Here is a 13,903-nt window from a genome sequence, read left to right on the forward strand (position 1 = left end):
AGAAAAACCTACAAAGTCCACTCCAATTGTACTGATGTAGCTCTCCAAGTAAGAATCATCCTGCATGTGCAAAAGCTGGTTGTTATTACACTGTAATAAATTTCAGTACATCAAGTCAACCATTAAAATAGCAGTTACTCATTCCAAACAACCAAATTAATCGTAAAGCAAGAATAATCGTGATATTAAAATAAGATCACATCTCAAACATACCTCGAGTATAGGACTAATGTTTCAATGTTTTACACTTCTGCTGAAAAAGATGTCCTCATATTTGCATTGAATGATATTATTGCTTGAACAGTGTGATTTATTTAAGACCACGTGAAAATCAAAACATATACAAAATTTAAGAGCTATAACTTGCAATTTATGAAATAAAATACCGCAAATCTAAGGAGAAGGCATGATTTCCCAACCCCCGAGTCACCAATCAGCAGAAGCTTGAACAAATAGTCACTGCATAAAAATTCTTCCATCAGCTTAAACCATAAACACAATTATATAAACATGCATCTTACTAATAAAAGTTATATAATTTCACAGATACATCATAAAACTCATTATCCTCAAAGTTTACAATCTTTGGGTTGATCAAAAAATAAATCACATTGGCATATGGTTAAAACCTAGTAACTCCCATCATTCATTAAAGAAACCCTGTCTAGTCCTCTTTTTTAAACTAGAATAAAAAGATATAATATTGACTTGAGCCCAATAATTTAATTTAAAATTAACAAGGGAAACTCACTAATAACATTAATATAATGTGTTTTCCAAAATTAAAAGTAGAACGTGTATTTCATCACAAACAATAAAATATTTAGAATCTTCTCATAAAAAGGAGCTCAAAATAAGAAGTATTTTTAAAAGCGAATGCCCAATTTTTGAGATAAAAACACAATTAACGCTTAGCTATTAATTTTGCTCATTCAAGTTACCTTTTTGCAGCCAATTTTCAAATTTGACTGGCTTGTTCAATCTAGGGCATCCAAGGACAACAACCCTTGGTTTGTTCAAGAGCTTAAGGAAGATTCCAAATACTGGGATCTTAGTTACCAGATTCGCTGGTCTGAGTGCAGGACGCAGAAGCATATTCCTGAGGATACAAATTCAGGAGCTGATGAAGCCCACAGGGAGTGTAGCATCTCATTGTGGATGTTTGGCAATGCACAAGGTTGTGCATCAGCAAGCATCCACATGAGATGCTACGCTCCCTTGTATTCTCAAGTTAGTACTTTAATTTATGGGCCACATGAGATGCTACGCTCCCTTGTATTCTCAAGTTAGTACTTTAATTTATGGGCCCTTCTGGTAAAGGGATGGAGATGTGCAGACGAAAAGATAAGGGGATGACTACTACACAAATAGCAAGATTTGTAAAAGAACCAAAAGAGGTTGATAGATTGGGTAAAAGATGAAAACAAACTTTTTATGTTGGTCCATCCAGAAAGGAAAAAAATGCAATTACCCATTCAACCAATTGTATCTTCCAAACATCTAGTGGAAGAGGAAATAGTAGAAATTACCACCCACAAAAGAGGTCTATTGGACACAACATTTAAAATGGAGGTGTTGGGACTCGAAATTGCAAGTGACTTTTGAGTACTATATTTAAAACCTTTAATAAATGGAGTGTGTCTAAATCAATCTCCCACTAGAGTAGTCTAGTCGAAAGGATCCTATGATAGCAAGTCTAGCATGTTCATGATAACGTGTCCAAGTTGTTTAAGGTTTAGAACTTTAGAGCAACCAGATGGATTGTTTTATGTCTGTTCGCAGCCATGCAATTTTGTGTGTTGCTCACACAGACTCCTGCCGAATGTGAATAAGGAATAATGGAGGATTCTGCAATGAAAAATTGGTTGCTATCCAATTGAAGATGAATACATATGAATCATATTTGCCAAGAAAGTGAAGTAAATCGGAAGCCATCATCGTGGAGTGTGAAAAAGACCGATTGCATAGGGGTCGCTTGCATATAAAATGAGGATGGCTCCAAGCATTTTACCCCACACGCATGGTGCTTGAGGTTTTCCACATGTTTTTATACATGAGCAATTCTAATCCAAGTGTATTAAGCGAAAATTTATAGATAATGGAAGTCGTGTTCGCGTAGGACCCAGTTGGCCAGCTCAGCGGACAAGTAAATTTTGATTTTGACTACGGTGGCCGATGATGCAGGAGATGACATAGTGATCCCAGTGACCAAATCAGGAGGTGACACTTGGCATGCAGCCTGAGGTAGTCGTGAGTTCAGAGGAGTTAACCGCGTAGTCAAAGAGGAAGTCGTGAAGTTGCGCCTATTGGTTAAGCGTAGGATCGGGGTGGTTTGAGAAAACTACGAGACAAGGCATCAAGCCGACCACCGTTCATTCAACTTAGATCAACGACTCCAAATGAATTTCGGGCCCATTTCGGCAACAATCGACTTGTATTCACATATTCCCCAGAAAGAGGGCATGTGGCATACTTGACATAACATATATTGCGGCATCGGCATCCTTTACAGTGTTACACACCGTTTGATCATCAAAGATTGAATGGCCCTAGTCGTATTTCAGGCCAATTTCGGTTAGAGTAGTCTTGCTTTCTCAAATGTCACAGGAAGAAGACACATGCCATACATGAATCGGGTGAGAAAGAAGGCAAGTGGCAAGATGAGACGTGGCGGATTTCAAACAAACACACCCGATTGCGCCATGTGGCAGAATCGACAGTTGTTGCTTAATCGTGATGGGAAGTTGCTCACCGGATAAGAAATGCGACATGGTGATGACCAATAGGATGTTGCCACGTGGCAATGTATCAGAGGTGAGGTGGCAGTCTGCAAGCCAATCAGGTGGCAACACATGGCGCCTAGGTGGTAGAGGTATCTAGAAGATGATAACATGTCAAGTGGACTATGCAGAATGGACCAATGGCGTGTTGCCACGTGTCAAGCTCGGTCAACAAGGTTTGACCCAGATCAAAAATAGAGGGAAAATTGAAGAGTTCTAAAAAGCAATTTTTATTCATTTCATGTACAGGTTTGTTTTAAATCAACATGATTTATATAATAAAGTTCCAACTTTAGCATAAGGTGAAATATTTGCAATTTAAAGGCTCTATAAATCAACTCTAGACCTAGAGTTTCAAATGGATGCCTAGGGCATATCCTGGAGGCCAATGTAGGACTATTATATAAAGACAGAAAGCTCTCGAAATCTATTTTCCAAATCTGCCATTAGTGTTTGTACTAGTATCAATGGGTAAAAGTTATACTGGTTTTTCTCTGAGGTGCTCCATATGCAATTGTATCCTGGTATGAGCTATCGAGATTCAGTTTGTGGCCAAACGATTAGATGGGTATCCACCAAATTTGGGTAGGATCTTAGCAATTATATTATTTTGCCTCCAAAGTAATTCAATGTGGATTTTGGTAGCATTTTGATACCAGATTTGATAGTTTATCAGAAAGGGGTTTTTCTCATCATTCTTAAAAGATATTTGTGAGTTTGTTGGGCACAATCATGGGATTTGATCCAGTTTTCAGTTCTAGAGAGAAGAAAGAGGCTTTGCAACAACAATGGAGGGGATTCAAGTGGACAAATGTCGATTCCAGATCAGATCCGAGATTCCTTCCTTATCTATATCTTTCTTTCTTCTCTCATTGTACAAGGTTGGTTCCACACTTTTGGACAAGTTTCCATAGTTGTGATACCACCATTCTCAACATTTCTCCCTTGTATGAATTGTTAAGTAGCATGGACCGTTTTCTGCAAATATACTATCATGGCCATTGTGATTGATGTGTCCAAATGCAAATTTGGATCTCATATCAATATGAGGGGAAGAGACATGTCTCTATAGTTAATCATCATTAGTTAGTATATCAATAATATAAATAACTATATGTATAATATATATTATTATTATATATGATATAATATATGTAATATATATAATAAAATATATATGAGAATATTTATCTAAAGATGATTTATCATCAATAATGAATCTCATGATCGTATCAATCTGACTAAGCTACAAACTTAACACTCCCTCTTAGTTAGGGAGGATTGATATAGAACTCATTATGCTCTTGAGTATATGAAGAGACATCATCTCAAAATGATATTTCTAGAATGGCGTAATAGATTTAAGTTAGTGTCCGACAAGATCCGGCCCGAAGAATCATAACTTTCATGGTGTCCAACAAAATTCAACCCGAAGAACCATGATAACAGATCTACCATTTATAAGATCGCCACCTTACAATGGTTACCTTTTGTTTGTTCGTTACCATGACTTCCAGCACTTTGGGACAACAATTTAATAAAGTCTATCATGATAACAAGTCTATCATTTATAAGATCGTCATCTTACAATGATTACCTTCTGTTTATATATGTAAATGAAAGATCGTCACCTTTCATTACATATCATAATAGCATCATGTAGTAACTTACATGATATCCACCATGAACCACCATAGCTACTACTAGAAAGTGGAACAAGGGTTTTCACCTCAAACTTCTCTCTCATAGAGGAGAGCACATTACAAAGAATTTCACTTAGAAATTCTACTCATAGGGAAGATATCATCCACAAAGGATTGCATCTCAAAATTTCTCCTTCTGAACAATGATCCTAGGAAACCAGGTCCTCTAGTTACTTCATCAGAAACTCTCTTCACCCAAGGATTCCTGTCAAACTCACTCTGAATCTTATATCAATCTTATAATTTTCTCGTGATAAATCAATACTTCCTCATGATGCACTCAAGAGTAGGCCCATCAAAATCATGCAATCACACACATGTATTTTTAGACTCCCTCTGATTATTAATCTTTTGAGCTCTGATGTCGCCTTTAAAGAAGTGTCAGACTCCATCTTAATATAGAAGGATACTCATAATCTAAATCATCACGGATATTTTCTTTAAGAACCTCACTTTATCCAACTTGATCATCATAACTTCTTTGGAGCTACTTCATAAAATTTAGTTTGTACAATATGCCTAATGTACCATTCTTCTTTTCCTACAAGATCATCTTTAGATACAAAGGAAAAGATCAAGGGAAAAGTTCATATAGTACATATAGAAATATAAGAGAGACTATAATGAATAGATAAATGTAATACTTAAGAATAATAAATACTTATTTGTACATCAACATCCTTGATAATAATTTCTCCAATGAAGAATCATATGCATTAAATCAAAAAATGCCTCCAATGGGGAATGAAACATTGGTTAAGGTAATCATTCACCACCCCCCCCCTCAATGTAGAATTCCCACATGCTTCATCATTATTAATTTGAACCATCAAGTAGTATAGTTCAACAGCTTTGAAAAGAGTACCACTTCCACTTCTAGATGAATATCCACAATTATACTCCTATTTCGTCGTCTTGAAATGCTTTGTGTGTTCTTGCTTTGTTCTATTTCATAATACATATCCTTGTCATCTAATAATTATTCTTTGTTCTCTTGACACTTCATAATACCAATCTTTATGTCAAGGGTACATAATTTGCCACCCATATTTGACCTTATAGTAGGTACAACCTTGGAGTTCCACCACCAACTTTCTATACAAAAAGATTCTCATCTGACTCTTCCTCTAACATTTCTCTCACTATACAGGGCTTCTCATCATCATGCATTACTTTCCAACTCATTTTAGATATTGCATTTATAAGTCTTCTTTCAAAGATCGACACTTCATAATAAATTTGTACCCTTTAAGTTTTGAACATTTCATTTATTTCTAGTTTCCAGATTGTATTGACCAACCTATATGATTGTCTTGTCAGCATTGATCTTAGACTCTCCTCTCTATTGAGATTTCTATAAAAAGCCTCAAGTTTTTCTTATTTTCTCCATCACAAAATCCAAATGTATCTATACACATTTATCCCTTGTCAATTTTATTATTATATTATATGGAATCTTTGTATATTGTATCCCATTCCTATTCTTTATGGAATACATTTCTTATAGTCCCATATTGAACAAAATGAGAGAAATTCAACACTAATGAGTTATTTGACTTCATCTGCAATATTTTGGAAAACTTTGAATTCCCTCATCTACTTACTAATTATTGATTTTATATAAATTCTCCTTTATATTGAACACATTGCTGATGGATACTTGCTCACTCAAATCGCTTTAATTACTTATCCATCATGCCTTAAATCCCAACATTATTTTCTCTGACATTATATATCTTCCTTAGTGGGCATTTGAAGGCTTGGCTTGAATTCTATCGCTAACCCGACTTCTACATCTTTGACAATTTTGATAATTTTTAATTTATACTTGATCAAACACCCACTTGACTCCTCATGACTCATATATAGAGATTTTTGTGCTATTGGATTTTTCTTGCAGTCACTGTAATCTTATCATCATCTTCCCAATACAACAGCGCTTGATGTAATTGTTGTCAAATTTACTGAAGTTGATTTACAATATTGCTTCCTCTATTTTTCTCATTTGTCTTCCTGTGATAGATGTCTTTAATGTTTTGCAGATCGCATTTACTGTATCATGGTGATAATTCTTTTGACTCTTCTATAATTCTCTGTGATTAAACTATGCTTATCCATTATATCCCCCATTCGAATGAAATAAGGCAATATGAATGGTCGGTTTCTTGGTTTGCTGACTCAACTGCTGACCTGTAGCTTCTTTAGTTTATTTATTAAAGATGCAATTATGCTTGAGTGCACTCTGGTCTATAATCCAAGTGAGAACTATTCCTCCATCTGGACTCTTCTAATGTCCTCCGATGCTATGTAGAATGTTGATGAATCTTGTATTCCTTCTAATACTACGCTATTGCAATTCTTTCATATCTGTATTTAGAAAAAATATTTAACTTGTAATAAAATTGCTGACTGTGTCTAACAAATGAATAAATTGTTGATATCACAGTAGGAATTCTGTGATTACTTAAGCTCGGCCCCATCTCCTATACAATGTTCTTTGTGAGTCATTAGGTAATATTTAAGGCAACTGTTCATCTCCTATTCTTCTTCTTCATTGATCCATGATCTCATCTCTTCATCTTATTCCTTCCCTACGAAGTCTGCAGTTTTTTTGTTTTCATATCGTGCATGATATGATATGTATTCTTCCCGTCTCCCATTGAAATGAGATCAATTTTAAGATATATATCTTATAATTTTGAGTGGTGATGTCTTTCACATTAAACGTATATCTTATTAATTTCAAAATTGCCATGACCTTGCTTGATAGCACCAAAATATTATTTACCCTAGGGCATAATAGAGATTACATGCCTTTACATGGAATCCACACACAATATATTCTCTTTTATTCCTTATTACTATAATTAGCTGGTGAATCAATTCTTTACTTCATCCATCTGATCTTCTTCATATCACTTTTCTTATTTACTTGACCAATCTATTGATCGCGGTGCATGAAGATGTACCTCCTATCGTATTACTTTCCTTTCCTCTTAGCACATCTTTCACACTCGATATATCTAATGTAACAATGAGCGTTTAAGACAAGATCGAATACATTCTGAGATGTGTATCAAACTCTTCCATATCTATGGTTTGTTTCCTTCCATACACCTGCAGATCTGTGGTATCATTGCTGACATGGCAGACATGTCTCGATGCATCTATTTCTTTGGTTTAGTGATGTTGTATTTAGGTTCTCTATCTTGTTCCTTAGTTTCTTTTGATAGTCAAATATCTATCATCAATGTCTACATGTAGGTTCCTTCGATTTGATCTTTGTTGTCTTTATAGATGGCATGATTATTTGTTTGATGCTTTTATATTCATCAATCTTTGATAATATATAGTCTATATTTCCTCTTTCTACTTTTCTACATTTGCAGCCTAGTGCTCTGATGTAGGTTCCTTCGATTTGATCTTTGTTGTCTTTATAGATGGCATGATTATTTGTTTGATGCTTTTATATTCATCAATCTTTGATAATATATAGTCTATATTTCCTCTTTCTACTTTTCTACATTTGCAGCCTAGTGCTCTGATACTATGTTAACTAACATGGATCGTTTTTTGGAAATGTACTATCATGGTCATTGTAATTGATGTGTCCAAATGCAGATTTGGATTTCATATCAATATGAGAGGAAGAGACATGTCTCTATAGTTAATCATCATTAGTTAGTATATGAATAATATAAATAACTATAATATATATGTTATTATTATATATGATATAATATATGTAATATATATAAATATATTACATATATAATAATATATATATGAGAATATTTATCTAAAGATGATTTATTATCAATAATGAATCTCATGATCATATCAATCTGACTGAACTACAAACTTAACATGAACAACATTAATGGAGTTTTAGTATATAATTTTGGTTTGTTGAGTGTTTCATGAATCATGAGTCTTTACATAGATCTTGAATATACTTGTTTCAAAGGAATGAATACAAAAGAGCAGCAAATTACTTAGTTTCATTCTGATTCTTGTCTCCTATCTCTAATGTTTGTAACCTTTTGGGGTTTGTGATCAAAGTTTAATCCAGTTGCAATTCGTTTTGGGTTGTATGTTTTGATGTGTTTTGCATTTGGTTCAATGAATCATGTAAATACTTGATACATCTTGACAGGGTTGTGAATTTCATGAGAAGGATATTTGATGAGTATGAGGTTCAGATTGAACATAGATGTCCGATTTACAAAGTAGATGGATAGATCACCAATACCTGATTTATGTTGTAATTTGTGGAATACCCAATGGATAGGCCATTGATCATTCTTAGGATCTGCAAGCATATTGTTGTCTCATATTTGGGTCTTGCTGATATCAATCAATTAATCAATATCCATTTCCCTTTCATGTTGTAGAGTTGAAAAGGATAACCTGCACTTAGCTTGTTAATCTCATAGGTCATGTTACTAGCTATTTCATACCTTTGTCGTTTGCATAAGCATAGAGATTTGGGGATTTTATCTGCTTTGTCCAGATTCAAATGTATGTTTTGGCAACTAGTACCATATGAACAAATCTGAGGTCTACCCGCCTAGGTTTTGCAGAGCCTAAAGTGAAGGAGTTCAGCCTTATAGTTGGCCCGGGTTCTAGACAAATTGTGTCCATCATAGGAGATAGCTACCCTTAGATGCAACCTTGTCTTGGCTACCTGATGTTGAAATCTCTGTTAAATCAGGAGCCAACAAAAGGGAAAAGAGCTTATTGATCAAGCCATTAGATGTTGTCTCTATGCCAATGGTCTCACTTTCAACTTAGTGAGATCACCATATTGGAAGGAGATGGTGGCGGTCAACAATAAAGCACTCACTGGTTACACAAGGTAAATATGAAAAAGTGTGTACCACCATATTGCAAAAAAGGACTTCTATAGAATGATCTCTTCAACCGATTAGAGATTATTGGAAAACTTCTAGTGTTTCTATTGTATCTGATGGATGGAGAGATACCAAAATCTGTCCACTAATTAATGTTATTGCAATGTCCACCAAAAGGGAAAAAAAGGACTTCTATAAAAAGATCACTTCAACCGATTAGAGATACTTGGAAAACTTTGGGTCTTCTATTGTATCTGATGGATGAAGAGACGCCAAAATTTGTCCACTAATTAATGTTATTGCAATGTCCCCCAAAGAGGCAATGATTTTAGGGCAATTGGTTATAAAGGGGAAGTGAAAGATGAAAAATTCATTAGCCCATAGAGATGGTAGATAGTGAGAATATGGTCCAAGTAATCACAGACAATGCAAAAAGTTGTGAGGGGTGCAAGTGCTTTGGTTGAGGGCTGAAATGACAGCATTTTTTAAGCACCATGCACAGTACACACCCTCAACTTGGTGATGTAACAAATAGGCAATCAAATAGATTAGGTGAAACAAATATACCAAGAGGGGGAGAAGATTCAGAGGTTTCTAACAAACCACAAAATGTCATAATCAATATTCAAATTATTCTCCAAAAATTCGATTTGTAAAGGTAAATTGTAATTACTAAATGTTACTTATTTATTTAATTTGAATAAATTTTATGTCATGTTCAATTATCAAATTGGATATAAATTTGCTTAATATTTATTGACATATCGTTATTAACTTGCTTAGCTTGTTGAGACCCGATTTGCATCTCATAATATTGTTATGAGGTGACTTCTCAAGGTGCAAGAGACATTGAGCCAAATGGTTACTTCCAACCAATGGGTTGTAAGGAAGGCTTCATATTCAAAGAGGGCCCAAAAAGTCAAGACATTGGTCTTGGAAGTGAGCTCTTGTGCAACATGTATTGGCTATAAATTTGCTTAATATTTATTGACATATCGTTATTAACCTGCTTAGGTTGTTGAGACCCGATTTGCATCTCATAATATTGTTATGAGGTGACTTCTCAAGGTGCAAGAGACATTGAGCCAAATGGTTATGTCCAACCAATGGCTTGTAAGGAAGGCTTCACATTCAAAGAGGGCCCAAAAAGTCAAGACATTGGTCTTGGAAGTGAGCACTTGTGCAACATGTATTGGATTTCACCAAGCTTATCATGACTATACTCTAATTTGTTGATACAGATCAACCTTATATGTGGGATGTCTACGATGGAATGGACACAATGGTAGAAAAGGTAAAACTTGCAAAACAAACATGTGAGAATGACCCTATAGAATGTGAAACTTTATGCAATAAGGGGAAAATAATCATGCATTGTCGTTGGGAAAAGATGACCACTCCACTGCACCTCTTTGCATATTCCCTATCTTTGAGGTACTATAGCATTGAAGTACTTGGTATGCCGGATAAAGTAGCACCATATGTAGATGAAGTTGCTAATAGGCACAAGAAAGCTTTTCAAAGACTCTTCCCAAATAAAGCGGACCAATACAACATGGAAGCTATCACACTGTGGTACCTCTATGGTCAAACACTAAAGTATCCATAACCTCTTGCAATCATGGTCCTCTCATAGGTAAGTTTCTTTACCTATTGTATTCTACAATTTAGTACTTAATATTCTGTAATTTACTTTGCATTTTTATTTTCAATTTCGTAAACATTGTCTGGGTTGCAAGTTCTTATGTTAAGTTTATAACAGTGATAATCTACTGGTCTGAGAGTGCAGACTGCACCTAATCTTCCTCCTCTTTAATATAATTTGAAGGCATTAAATATATAACAAACACCTCTTGTGATGGGCGGCGATTTCTAAGATAGTTTAATATTAAAATTAACTTTACACATTGTGTTAGTTATTGATTATTGTTAACCATCATTGCTAGTCACCAATTTCTACGAGAGGGGTTTGAGCCGACTTAGGGAGGTCATGTCCCTTTCAGGGACATGCCCTTTGGTCATGATATTAAAGAAGGGTATTAAAGAAGGGTGTTATTGTAGTTTGAGGACACACAAGAATAACAAGTTTGCTCCCTCAAGCAATAATACCCAGTCGAACCTATTGCATAGATAAATAACTTTCAATTCAGAATAAAAATTGACAACTCCTCCATACTTCAGATTATTAAGAAGTTCATTTTCAGCAACCAAGGATAGAATACAAGTCTGAATTAAAAGGTGCAGAATTAGCAAAAACTTTAAATGGTATCAGAGCTTTGGTAGTCGAACCTAGGCTCTGCAAAATTCAGTAATCAGACTTTATATATATCTAGCATCTATCTCCTATCTTCAATGGCATACACAATTAGACCCGAGGACAGGTTTGATGGGAAAGAACACTTTGATGCCTGCAAATTCAGAATCATGATGATTCTTGAAGAGAATGATGTAAAACAATTTGTTGATAGAGCATCCAAACAACCTAGTATTGAACCTCATATAACTATATGTAGTAAAGGAAATAGAAAGGCCATTTAGATCATATTAGATGGAGTAAAGAATGATAATGTACCTATGCTAACAAAACATCAGACAACATTTGATATGATGAATGCATTACTAAATGCATATGACATCAACAATGCAACTAGAGTTCTCACACTGAAAAGGCAACTAAATCACATACAAATAAAGAAAGGAGAATCAATGAATTCTTACTTCCTAATGGTTGCCGACATAAGAGATGAACTATCAAGTATAGGAACCATTATTAATGACACGGAACTAACACTAATGGCTATAAATGGATTACCAGATTTGTGGGAAACTTTTGCACAAGGAATAAGTGCCAAAGATAAACTTCCTAACTTCAACAGACTTAAGGGGGATTGTCTTCAAGAAGAATCTAGAAAATTAAAGAAATGAGGGAAACTGAAAACAGAAGATGAAGAACTTCATGCTCTTAATACAAACTCCTATAAGGGCAAGAAGAAGCATTTAAAAAGAAAAAGGGAAATTAAAGAATGGAAAACCCAAGAAAGATCTATCCATGATAAAGTGTTTTAGATGTGAAAAATTTGGACACTATAGATCTAATTGTCCTGAGAATTCTAAACAACAAGTGAACTATACAAATGTTACTAGGGAAGAAGATAACTATGTGTTAATGTTTTAGCGTTAGAAGAAGCAAAACATGGATTATTTGATATACTGATCTAAGCTTATGAATGAATCAAATTACTACTGATTATATCATGTATGTAAGGATATATACATATATATATATATATATATATATATATATATATATATATATATATATATATATATATGCTTATGTATGTGTAGTATTATGAAGTTGATTATCGGCAGTCGTTTAATATATTGTGATCGGGTTTCATTTGTTATCAGCAGCCTTTTATATATTGTGATCGAGCTCCTCACTGTTATTGGCAGATATATATTATCATGCCTCATTACATGACTTGTGTTTGTCGGGCTTATAACTAATTACGTAAGTTGTTTTTGTTATGAAACATGCCTCCGAAGAGGCATGCCTCAACATGGCCCAAAGGCCACATAGAAACATGACTCTTCGGAATCATGTGCTTTGCCCTCTTATATATATGCCCTCTGATTGCAAGGAAAAGCAATCAATTCACGACATTCCAGTACCTGTGATCAGATAAAAGACATTTGTTTAACATTTCATTTTGCAAATATAATAACATCAAATATATATCATCTCCATTCATTTCAGTATACAATCAAAGGAAGGCAAACTGTGATCGTTGGTAAAGTCATAATGGAGGAAATACTTTCAGCATTATTCAAGTAAGGATATTCTCTACAGTTATTAATTTTGTAATTGTTTTTATCTATTAGAGATCCAAAAAAAATTTAACATGGTATCAGAGCTATACTGATAGGAAAACTATTACAAAGTATCTATTCAATCTAAAATTTCAAAAGTTAAAAGAAAGAGGTTTTAAAATCATATTATTAAAATAGTGAATCATGTAAGGATAGAAGATAGGCTAGATGGAGCATCAAATTTCTCATCCTGGAAAATCAGATTATTAATAGTATTAAGAGAAATGGAATTAGAGAAATATATTGAATCAAATTTACCCATGCCTGAAAATGAATCAGAAAAGGTAACTTGGAAAAGGCATAATAATAAAGCAATAAAGATCATTATAGATTCAATAAAAGATCATATTCTTCCATCCATAGCTAATCTTCAAACTCCATTTGAAATGTTCTCCTCCATTCAAAATAAATTTGAAATCAACAATACAAGTAGATTATTAACTTTAAAACAAGATCTACTATATATAAAGATGAAAAATGGAGAATCTATAACCTCATATTTCTTAAGGATTAGTGAGTTAAAAGATCAACTGGCAACTATGAAAAATCAAGTTGATGACAAGGAACTAAGCATGATTTCTCTTAGAGGTCTTCCTCTTTCATGGGAAACCTTCATTCGAGGTTTAAGTTCACGATCCGAACTTCTAAAATTTGATCAATTAAAGAATGAATGTACTCAAGAAGAATCCATACT

The 13,903-nt window shown here is 34.2% G+C and overlaps 1 protein-coding gene across 1 annotated transcript in view; it reads right to left on the minus strand.

Annotated features, from left to right (window-relative positions):
- LOC149554514 (ras-related protein RIC1-like) overlaps window positions 1-13,903 on the minus strand; it is a 65,240-nt gene that overhangs the window by 32,680 nt on the left and 18,657 nt on the right. Inside the window, exons 2-3 of the mRNA XM_089828561.1 lie at window positions 387-459; window positions 13-60 (exon numbers count right to left, since the gene is read on the minus strand). Of these exons, the coding sequence (XP_089684687.1) occupies window positions 13-60; window positions 387-459 (121 nt within the window). The remainder of the gene's footprint in view (window positions 1-12; window positions 61-386; window positions 460-13,903) is intronic.

Source organism: Cupressus sempervirens, chromosome 5 (assembly GCF_028749045.1).
Source record: "Cupressus sempervirens isolate cs-2001-9-10 chromosome 5, ASM2874904v1, whole genome shotgun sequence".
Classification (NCBI taxonomy): domain Eukaryota; kingdom Viridiplantae; phylum Streptophyta; class Pinopsida; order Cupressales; family Cupressaceae; genus Cupressus; species Cupressus sempervirens.